Source organism: Ahaetulla prasina, chromosome 1 (assembly GCF_028640845.1).
Source record: "Ahaetulla prasina isolate Xishuangbanna chromosome 1, ASM2864084v1, whole genome shotgun sequence".
NCBI lineage: Eukaryota > Metazoa > Chordata > Lepidosauria > Squamata > Colubridae > Ahaetulla > Ahaetulla prasina.
This window is the reverse complement of record NC_080539.1, coordinates 310705900-310718308: the sequence shown is the minus strand read 5'-3', so window position 1 is coordinate 310718308 and position 12409 is coordinate 310705900. Positions and strand designations below refer to the sequence as shown.

General features: G+C 33.7%; 1 protein-coding gene across 6 annotated transcripts in view; it reads right to left on the bottom strand.

The window, feature by feature from the left end:
- The window catches only part of DPH6 (diphthamine biosynthesis 6), a 278777-nt gene that overhangs the window by 183461 nt on the left and 82907 nt on the right, over positions 1–12409 (bottom strand). For all 6 annotated transcript variants that reach the window (XR_009152602.1, XR_009152601.1, XM_058162169.1 and 3 more), the window contains exons 6-7: positions 7642–7703; positions 292–386 (exon numbers count right to left, since the gene is read on the bottom strand). Coding sequence is in view for 4 of the 6 variants with exons in the window: in XM_058162169.1 (XP_058018152.1) it covers positions 292–386; positions 7642–7703 (157 nt within the window). In the remaining 2 variants the exon portion in view is untranslated. The remainder of the gene's footprint in view (positions 1–291; positions 387–7641; positions 7704–12409) is intronic.

The window sequence follows — 12409 nt, the reverse complement described above, 5'->3', positions numbered from 1 at the left end:
ACTTCATGAAAGGATAAAAGTGTCAGTGTGTAGGTACCAGTTTTACTGCAGGCCATAATCAGCAAGTAAACGAAAGTGCAAATGTCTAAAAAGTTTATAGCTTTCTATGAAGGCCCATCTTGTCAGGCATTGATTTAGGTTAGTGGAGGGCTTTGCCTAGTGTTAAACAAAGTGGGTATTTGTGAACTTAGAGGAAATATTCTGCTGCTGCCAAGAAAAGTGGCCTAAAGCTAAATATTAGTATGGTCCCAGTGCTAACATTTAAAGAAAAGAGAAGACATGGGTCCTTACACAACGATTTTCTTCTTAAACAGAGGACAATCCAATGTGAATGTTTCATATTCTCCCCCTTCTCCACAGATATGGACTCCATACTTCTGAGAAAGCTGAAAAATGAAGAAAATGCTTTCAGGAATGGTACAAAGGGTTCTTACAAACTGAATTTAAATGAATTCAATTTACCCACAATACATCAAAGGAATACAGTACAATTCAAAAAGACAATTCCAACAGATAAGGGAAAAAAAATAAAGAAAAGAAACCCTGGCAAGCCTAACTAATAACACAAACCAAATGCAGCTTCAGCATTAAAAAGATGTATCAACCAAACTTGCAAGGAACCATTCTAAGCCGGAGAAAACAGTCAGGTTTTAAGAACTTCTTGAGCACTATCAGGGATTGGGGGAGGGGACGGGAGGGGGGACGACAACAGGGGGGGACAGTCCTCTGGATTTCAGGAAGAACTTCATTCGAGAGACAGGAGCTGTAAAAAACAATGTGAGAAATATGCCAGAATGTGCAGTACTGAAAGCTATATTAGAGAGCTAACAGCATATCAGGGTTTGTATGACTCAAATGTACACATCTATATTGAAAAATCAATCCCTCTTTGTTAAATGAGACTTAATCAAATCAATGAGAAACCAAGGGATGGCAACTTATATTATTCCTAAAACAGGATGCTGATTCTATTTTCAATTCAATCCTCATCTAGGTATGATAAATATTTTCAGTTGAAGAGTGGCAACGAGTGCTGTTATTTCAAGATGCTGTTATCTCTATATCAGGCAAGCAAGTTGGGTATCAGGTCTCAAAGTTGACAGAAAATTATAGCAACTGCGGTAGCCCGTTTATTCACTTTCAAAATTGGTACAAGTATCACGTCTCAATCACAGGTCTCTAAAACTCTTGATCTTTACAGTACTACCAATAGGCTACTGAAATCGATGTGCAAATCCTTATTTAACACACAATTCAGCTATATTACAATCAAATACAGTTCTACACCAGATCAAGAATCCAGGTGCACTGGACTAGGCACAACACAGATAAAAAAGTGAGAAAAAATTCACATAATGTTCAGATAACAATTATTGCATAAAATATGAATAGTAATCCCCAAATTTATTGATGGTTCATCAATAATACAGACAATGGGAAAGTGGCCAATTTGAGCTGTTTGATATGCATCCTGTCTTTCTATCAAACCTAGTCTTTCATAGTCGTTAGAGAATTTCTTGACACTGTTAGCATCAACAACGGAGTAGCTGACTGAAGTGGAATAACAATACTAAATTATTAAGGGAGAGCTAATACAAATGGCTAATGGAAAGCCACCAGAGGATTATTTGTTGGGTCCTTGGTGGTCTCTGAGTCTGATCTTTTTCTTACAAACATTTAATTGCCAGACTAGACTATATCATCACCAGATTTTATGTCAAGAAACTAACATTTGAGATGCACTCCATAAATGGGGTTTGATTCTAATATGTCAGTGTACCATTTGTCAAGCTTCTAAAAATTATGTAGCATTCTTAACCCTAATTTGATCTAAAATGTCTAGAGCTTCCTAATTGACATTGAACTGAATTTACCTACAGTATGTCCTATGAAATTAATGAATTTTCATTCATGTCTCCTGGCAGCCTGTTGATGCTTGTGGATGCATTCAGCCAATCTTCTATCTGCTTGCCTTGCTCCCTTCTCATAGTCTGCACACTGTAGGTTGCAAATGACTTCTGGATTAATAATAGTTTCTACTTGAAATATTTCATAGGTCTGATTTATTTGCATATCGGAATCCCATTTTCCCCCCCCTTGTCCTGTGGTTCCTGGTTCAGCCGACAACTTAGGCAGGAAAGAACTAAAGCTTCCTTTGTTTGTTTATTCAATTTGTATGGCTGCCTGTTTTAGCAAGTGACTGTGGGCAATGAACAATCTTAAAATAAATTAAGAAACAAACAAACTATCATTATATATATACAAAAATTAAAATATATATATACAAATAATTAAAATACACCGCAGCCAAGAAGGATATCACAATCAATGGTTGTTAACGCAACCAAGAGATTCACCGACTTGAGGCCTCAGGCCCGGGTACAAATAGTTGCTAACTTAAATTCCTCTCTAAAAGACATCAGGGTGCCACCTCATTTATAGTAGGCCTTTATTTTTATTATTATTATGCATCTACTTTAGAAGCCTGCCCTGCAATCTTCATAGATGGGAAATTATAGGCCTGCTAAGTAAAGCGACTGAGAGACTAGTGAATTCTAAATTGTACAAAGTCCAGGATATTTAACTGAAAGAAAAAGTATATCCAGACTTAATTCCTGTATTTGATTTTAATCAAACAGTTGATTTAAGGAATATTTAAAAAGCTTCTTTTCATTTTTCCTCTCCTTCAATATTTTATTTAGGAAAACATGTATATATAACTAAAATGAAGATATTATCTGTCATATAATAGAATCATGTCTATTAAAATATTTTGGATGGCTATGTGAATACATATACATAAAAATATATGTATTTTTATATGTATAAGTATATATGTATTTTTATTCAAGCGTAGATCAAATTATCTTTTTGAGTCCTGGGTTATCAAACATTTTCCTTTCAATGAGCAAATATCTCTTTGCCTAAATTTCTTTGTCTAAAAATAACCAAATTTCTTTTAATCAAGCTTTCACTTCCAAAGGTTAATGCTGATGCAGCAAGGATGGCCAACTTACAAAGCAGTTAGTTAAAAGAATTTATTCTTCCTCTTTCCAGAATTACTCTTGGATAGCTGCTAGAAATGGAAACCATGCTTGGGAGAAGTGGCTACAAAGTGTAGCTTTATTTGGAACAAAATATACGATTGTTCTTCCTCACTGAAGCATCCATTAAGCACTTCCCAATAAGAAAAAAAAATTTACAAGTTTCCTAAAATTATTTATTCTAATAATGCCTTTTTGGTGCCACAAATCCTTCCTGGACATCAAGATCAAACACTTTAGAGTTCCCACTGGTGTTATAACTGCTTGGAGTGGAATATCTTAGCTTCCTGCTGCTGGAAGTTCTTCCCAATTAACTGCAGGCAACATATCCATACAATGAGATGTGCCTGCTTCTGAAGGTAGTGAGTGAACTATTTGAACTCCAGACAAATCTCCAGTAACCAATCAGGAAAAGAACAAGGAACTTTTGACCTTTTTAGTATAGCTTCTACAGTTAACATACTGACCACAGTTCAAGGTTATTGTAACACAAAAGCAATAGTTTCCAGTCTCTTTTATGAACATGCCAGATCAGAGCAGAGTCAGCCTTGTCAAAATAAAGCATGGTGTGTGTATGTGTGTGTGTGCGCACACGCGCACATGTGCATAAATAAATTATAAACAGTTTTAATATAGCCCATTATAACTAGGAGACAATGATTTGTCCTTTTCATTTTAAAAAAAAAATGTTTTGTGTGAATACAACTATGTTTTAAGGCAGGGGTCCCCAACCCCCAGGCAGCAGCCCACTACTGGGCTGTGAGCCATTCGGAACTGGGCCATGGAAGTGGTAGGCAAGTGCACAGATGTGCAAATTCCCACTTCCGAGAGCAGCAGGCGAGTGTCTATGCTCCAGTTGTGTGAGTGGCGAGTGTGCGTGCCCGCTGTTCATGCAAATAGAGCTGTATGCACGTGTGCACTTACCAGCCACTTGCATGGAACTATCCCTTCTCCCCCCCTATCAATCCGCAAAGCCGGAAAGGTTGGGGAACTCTGTCTTAAGAAATAATATCATGCTCTGGCTATCATAGAAGAATCTCAGAACAAATAAAACTTTTTATATGCTTATTAATGATCAGGCATATAAATAATCTGTTATGGAAAAAGTGTGAGAAACTACAATAGCTTCCAGTCTTTTTTGTATAATCACAATGGATTAAAAAAAGAGACAATACCTAAAATTTTATATGACTTACTCTTAGTACAAATATGAATGGGTTTAGCGTGATGCACATATTGGTCACTAAGAGTCAAAAATAACTTGATGGTGCATAATCAATCAAACAATGACATACAACTGGTGCTCTGGAAGGCAGCAAAAGATTAGAAGGCTCAAATTATTTAAGGCACTTTATAAGCAGAAGACAATGTAAATACTGGTTAAGGGTGGTGGATCTAGCAATTTTCCCCAGGGGAAGTGTAGTTGTAAAATATAGCTGAATCCAAAAAGTGTAGATTCACAATAGCCAATGTACCTACTTCAACCTCCAAAATTCTCAGCCATGGTAATTCTGGCTTGGGAATTCTGAGAATTGAAGTTCACATATTTGGATGGTGACAAATATGGGAAACACTGTTCTAAACAAAAACAAAGAAGGCTACAGACAGCAGCACAGTAGTTTAATGTTGCGAATGCTGCCCTTAGAAACTTTAATTTTACATCTTAAAGGCAGGTGTTGGACTTCAGATAAAGTTTTGTCATCTAGAATTTTCTAGATTCAAGTTGTCAAAAATCTGAAGACAGGAATCTGCAAGTTTATAAGTAATTATTTGGATTAGATTGTTTTAAATAAAGAGGAGATTAAAATATTGAGCTACTAGATCTTGCCTACAACAAATGTCTAAAAAGCATTTGGCCAATTTCTTTCTGCTACTGCTATCTCTCCAACCCCCTCACAATCTTTCTCTCACACACAAACCACCCCCTGACAACATTCAAAGAAAATATTTTTAGAACTATAGCCTTTACTTTCTCTGCAGCTGGTGTTTATGCTTCAGTTTCACTAAGTTATAAAGTTAGCTAAATATCTAGTAAAATATTTATGTATGCTGACATTTACTGGGAAACACAAACCCAACCAAAATAAGAATTTATTGAGCAATGTTCTTTTACGCTGCTGTAGTTTTGGCCTCTAACTGTCATGGTTCAGCTATGACAAAATGCATGAAAAGCAAAATAATATGAGGAAAAAGAAATATTTCTACCTTTAGAAGGTTGCAAAAATAGGTGACTTTAAAAGCTCACATAGATCTCATCCCAGCTTTCATATGTCTGAGTATGTATGGATGTTTGTGGGTTTGTGAAGATAGTGCAACAATTTTCTATAACACATGTGATAAAAGTGTTCCAGTGACAAATCATTGAAAAGAATATACAGATAGTCCTTGACTTATCACCACAACTGAGCCCCAAAATTCCACTGCTAAGCAAGACAGTTGTTAATTGAGTTTTGCCCCATTTTATGACTTTCCTTGCTGCAATTGTTAAGTGAATCACTGCAATTGTTTAGTTAGTAACATAGGTGTTATGTTACTAGCAACAATGGGGAACAACAGCTTCCCCATTGATTTTGTTTCTCAGAAGGTCACAAGAGATGATCACATAACCTTGGGACGCTGTAACCATCATCAATATGTGCCTGTTGCCAAGCAGCTGAATTTTGATCATGTGACCATGACAATGCTGCAATGGTTATATGAAAAATGGTCATAAAGCACTTGTTAGTGCCTTTGTAACAGAGTTAAAACATACCTTGGAAGTCTCTTAGTCCAACCCCCAGCTTAGGCAGGAAACCCTCTACCACTTCAGACAAATGATTATCCAATCTCTTCTTTAAAACTTCCAGTGTTGGAACATTACAACTTCTGGAGGCAAGTTGTTCCACTGATTAATTGTTCTAACTGTCAGGAAATTTCTCCTTAGTTCTAGGTTGCTTCTCTCCTTGATTAGTTTCCACCCATCGCTTCTTTTCCTGCCCTCAGCTGCTTTGAATGGTCACTAAACAAATGGTTGTAAGTCAAGGACTACCTATAATATAACTACAATATATAAGCTTACAAATGCTTATACACATAGTCCTTGTTTAGCAATTGCCTCATTTTGCAATCCTTTGTAGTTACAGTGGTGATGAAAAAGTAACATCAAGACCAATTTATGGTCTTTTATGACCTTTGCAGGTCTGTAAAGCAAAGGAAAGCTGAAGTACATAAGCACAGTCACAGTTTCACTTATCAACTGCTTCACTTAACAACCAAGTTGCCAGTTCCAATCATGGTAACTAAACAAAGGCTACCTGTACAGGAAAAAAAAGTGTGCTAACTCCACCTCAAAATGGCTGCTGACAAGTAGAGTTTTCAATAAGAGGAAACAAACTAAATCAAAAACTAAATTGACATATTAAAGGGTAAAGAAGTTTGTCTCAATGCAAGAAAATCTCCAGTATTCAGAAATTAATTTAATAATAATAATAAATATTAAGAAGTAGAACCAACTCATAATTGTCAGATTCAAGAAATGAGGCTGATTAAATATATTTTATGTAATAAAGTTTGTATTCTGAAATTTCATATTCTGCTACATCTTATTCCTGGAAAATAGTGGTTTTTGTATTTGTTTGATATATTGAAAGATCAAATCCAGAATGCATGATATTCTGTTAAGCCTGAAAAAAGGTGCAGCTGTTTTAAGAACATATTAAATATAATGATTTAGCTCCATAAAACCTAAAAATTTTTTTCCAGGGTTATGCAAAAGTTGTATAAAAATAATATTTCAACGAATACAGCAGGCTGCATTTGAATGATGTCTGGAGCATTTCTTCCAAATCATTCCAAAAGCATATGGAGCCCTAGTATTTTCTCACTAAAAGGTTATGTAAAAATTTTCTTCGAGTCCAACTCAGTTCTTGGCAATTCTTACCAAAATATGCATTCCTTTTAGAATTTTTTCCCATTATAAAGAAAAATAGTAAGCTGCATCCAGAATATGCCGCATTAAAAATATGAAAATAAGGGGGTCACCATTATGCTTTACTAATTAAAGCTTTATTAACTTCAGTATGTCTATTTTAAGCATGATTGCTGGAAAAAATCTATGAGATTGCTAAGAAGTGACACTGACTTGATGGCACATAATCAATCAATCAATCAATTTTAAGCATGAATCTAAACTTTATTTTTAATCAGCTGTTTTCAAAGAAATAGATCACATGTAATTTGTTGATTAGGAAAACTATACATATAGTTTTCACACACACACACACACACACACACACACACACGTAGGTCTTTGGTTCTTCGGGTTTTCTCCCGCGTAAAATTGGAAGTGTCTTGGCGACGTTTCGTTGAAACGTCGCCAAGACACTTCCAATTTTACGCGGGAGAAAACCCAAAGAACCAAAGACCTACATACAAACACCCGCAAAAACCTCAGAAAACACACACACACACACACACACACACACACATACACACACATATATTCAGTTTGCTAAATTATGACCTAATGTTTTCTTTCTAAACTTGCATTCTTTTGTGCCCAGGAAATTTATTATTTTGAAGCACCATTTATTTAATGTATACTTTCAATAATACTTACTTTCAAAAGATAAGGTTCCATTTCATCCAATGTTTTTCCTAGATGTTTATCTGGATCTAAACCTGTCAAAAGGTTTAAATGTATTTTAGAGAACAAAGTACTGTTTGGGTGTCACAGTTTACTCTTTTTTTAACATTTTAAAACAAACTATTAAAAAAAACCCAATTCCTGTTTATCAAAAATAACTTTGAGGAAACAAAGTTGTCCTTAGCCAGAACATATTCTCTTACTTTCTTTGAACTGCTGATTTTTATCTTGGGCAAAAATAAGTTCATTTCCTTTGCCCTGTGCACTGAGTGGAAAGTATATTGTTTTAGTGCTTGCTTTCAAATAAATATTATAAAATAGAAAGCAAATTATAATGTATATATTATTATAATGAAACACTCAACTGAACTTGACAACTCTATAACATATATTAAAGGTTTCATCCTACACCTCTTTCTAAGGCTAAGTTGGATCATTGATACTTACTATTATTACGAAAACTATTTCTCTTCTCAGTCCAGCCATTTCTTTTATTTTTATAATATAATTTTATTGAAGTTAAAATTTAAGTATAAAAGATATAAATGAAAATGAAAATAATGGGAAAAGAGAAAAAGTGATGTATGGGATAAATGGGCAAAAGGAAAAAAAACATTAATTTCCTATGCATTTCAATGCAGAAGAATGAACATAATAATGTTACAACTTCATTTTTTACTTTGTATGTAAATGTAAAAATGTATATTCAGTATATACTAGTCATTTCTATAACAAAACAAAAAGTCTGATCAATAAATCCCAAAAGTTTCAATTTTTTTTTGTCTCAAGCACAAAATTTAGAAGCAGTTTCCAGATATAAATAAAGTTAAATGTATTCTTTTCTTTAATTAAAGCAGTTAATTTGGCCATCTCTGCTATTCTTGGCCATTCAATTAGTTATTTCAGTTTTTCCAACCATTCTTCCATTGTGGGAATTAATATATCTTTCCACTTTTGTGCCGCTGCCAACATGTTTAACAACATTCCATTTTTTTTAAAGTCCTTTGTCCATTAAACCCAGAAGAAAAGTCTATGATTTAATTTATATATTCATTTGTATATTCACTCCACCACGGGGATGCAGCAACTATCGTAAGTGTGAAAAACGGTCATAAGTTTCTCTTTTCAGTACCATTGTAATTTGAACAGCCACTAAAGGAACTGTTGTAAGTCGAGGATTACCTGTACTTCCTGTTTCTTATAGAAACTGCAATAGAAGTGGTAAGAAGATTTTTAATAAGGTTGTTGTCGGTTATTACCATATCAGCTTCTTGAATTTTCTCTATCCTTTTCTCTTTCTTTTCTCAGTTTATATGCCAATCATCTTCCTGCTTTATTTACAAATTCAAAATGTCTCTTTTTCACATAATTCAGTTTAATTTCTAATTCTTGGACTGTTGACACAGGCAGCTGTTGACGTAGCAATTCAATTTGGTGTAAAATTTGGTGCATTTCACAGTTCAATCTCTTAACTTCTAATTTTATCCAGTTTCTTTTACATCTTTCTCTGGGATTTCTTTTTCTCTAGACAGATATGTTGTATGAAACAACCTTTCATAACCTCTTTGCTGGCATCTCAGTCAATCATTAGTAGTAGTTTATTGACTGATTAGTCTTACCATCTTATCAATAAAATAGATAGTCATTAGATCAGTCATTTTGTCCAAATCACTATTAAAATGTTTAATTTATTTTTATAATGTTTTACAATAATCTCTTTCTGAAAAGTAGAATCATTCAATCTTCAGCTATAATTCAAAATCTTTTTTCCTGAAGAGCAAAATTTGGATTGTGATCTGAGAATGATTTGGTCAAAATATAAACTTCTGAGATTTTATTTGTGAGATTTTTAGAAATACACATCAATTCTTGAGAATGGTTTATTTTGCTCTCCCCATCAATTTCTTGAACACTTTCTTAGGCCCAAGCTAGACATAATAATATGCAAGTGGATAATATGCATATGCATATCTTTTGTCACGTAAATACTATAGCAGCATCAGAAAATATTGATCATACTTTAAGCATTGAAAGACTTCTCACTGCCATGGGAAAAGTATTAAATCTATTCCTCTAAACCTATTTGTTTTTCAAGGTTAACCTCCACTGATACAAATTCTCATAAAAAGCTAACAGAAATTATATGCACCATTTTTACTGCTGCAAAACATAGCTCATTATTCTTGTAGGACTTATACTGCAATACATTCTAGGTAAACTCTGTAAATTCTAGGTAAAATGTGCTGGATTTTAAATGCCATCAATCAGCTTGACTGGGCCAATGAGAAATGCAATCCAGTTATTTGGGAGAAGTTACAGATTTCCAATTCCAATTATAAGGTTGCAGTCGAAACCTACACTTGACTTTCATACCAAGCATCTGTCCACCTCTCCTACAATTAATATTCCAAAGCACATTTCTTTATTCAGTGTTTATTTTTTTATCTAATGGCAAAAAGCCAAATATTTTGGAGCATTTATTAGTACCGGTAGTATATGAAATCAAAACTTCCTTTTGTTTTTGTTCCCACTTTTGGTACTTAGCAACAGTCTGTTCCACCTTCCTATATCTTTTCTGGTTCTTTGATATACTTCAAGGATATCCTTTCATTTTTCCCCCTTCTGTGGTATTAATTTTAGATTAAAAAGCATGATGTATTTTTACCATTCTCTTCTAAAACATATTTGTTGGGAGATGATTTTATTTGCAGACCAAAGTCTACAAACAACACATAGCATTGCTATTGGATCTTGTGTCCTTTAAATCAGAGGTCTCCAACCTTGGCCACTTTAAGCCTGGAGGACTTCAACTCCCAGAATTCCCCAGCCAGCAAAGCCACAAAGCAAAGTCCTCCAGGCTTAAAGTGAGCTTAAAGGGAGACCCCTGCTTTAAATGATAATTATTCAAGCATAAAGTTTAATTTTGTTCACTGTGCCCAACTGTTCTAAACATGTATTTCCAAAAGGATCTATGAACAATTATTGACAATTTGATAAAATATACTGATGAGCATTCTCTTAATTAGGATCTTAATACCAAGATCACATCGCATTTTCCAAATGTTAAGTCACTGGGGATAAGGAAAAGAAACCTGAATGGGTGGATAAACCTACAACAAGCCCAAGTTGTAGAAAACTCCATGCAGAATTAAGAAATTAATTAGGAGGAAGAATCATAATTTGCTGTGCTGACATCTATTTTACTTGACTTGCATGTATCTAGAAGAAGCAATTATGATTCAATTAAAATATTCAGTTTTATTACTTTAGTGGCTGACCTTGAAGTTAATGCCTATTTTATTTAATTGCATCATCTATGAATAAATGTTAACCCTAGCATGTTATGCCCCATTATTTTTAGTGCATTTTTCAACTCTCTGACTGAATTATATCAGTCAATTAATATCTACTGTGAAGAAAGCAACTAACGCTTTATTTCTTGGAAAATAGTCTAACAAATGATAGGAAAAGCATCTTGAGAGGCTTTTAATAACATCACGTAAAATGAACTGGACTAACTTCACAACATCTGTTGTCTAGAATTTTAATGGAAAGTTAGTGTGTGCTGCTCCATGTTGCATAATGAGTCTGAAATCATATTTATACAGTAAAGTATAAAAATCTAAACTGATAAATATTTTAATTGGAATATATTTCTATCTTCTAACAGTATCATTGATAAAAGTATTTCAGTAAGTTCATACACCTGTTAGTACAGTGGCACCTTGGTACTCAACTGCTTTGAAACTCATTGAATTTGATACTTAACACATTTTGATGAAAACATTTTGTCCTGGCATTTGTTGTTTGTTTGGCAGTCAACGCACAAGCTGGAATTCGACTGGCTACCTCTTTCAGTTGAAGCAAAAGATGACACGTTAGTAGCTCTTCCTCTGTGTACATATCCTGGTGGTCTTAGCTTCTGGGATCATTTTGTATATTTTTGTGCTTCTTTTCTCATCAGTACAGGTAATATGAAGTTTTTATTTTATTTAATATAAGTATTTATTGTTTTCTATGTTTATTTCTCATGTAAAGTAATGGTGTACAACCCTCTCTTTTTACATGTTGCCTTAAAATGTGCATTGTCTTTGGTCTGGGAACACATTAAATTTATTTACATTGTTTCTTATGGAGAAAATTTATTTGGTACTCATTGTTTTTGATACTCATCAATTTCTTGGGATAAATTAATGATAAGTACCATTGTAATATAGTTGAAAATACATATCAATCTAGATATTTTGGATGCTATGGTAAAACACATGAGAGTTAGAGTAATAATTACAGATAAACTACAAGTATACCATTGCACAACACTAAGCTTAAGCATGGTAAAAAGTATACAGTTATGGTTATAATAAACAAAATCATTCAAGTTATGTTTTTGTGCTTCTTTCAATGATCTTGCTTTCTTTGGCACAGCATATAAGGGAGCAATAATTGGATTTTTTCTTAATTATTTTAAAGATTTTAAAATTATCTTAAAATGAAAGCTAGAAATAAGATAATCAAATGTCCATATGATAGAATAATATATCTTACATCTAACTATGATTACATTCCAGTTTAACTAAGATTGAATGAGTATATAAGACATTGGAGATCTTTAGATTGTGTAACAGTGGTAGTCTTTATTTGATATTCTAGACCAAAAATTTCCACAGATCTTAAGACCACACTTAATTGAACAAAAAATATTTTGGAATTGTTGGAACCCATTGTGTATGAATGTGTTGAG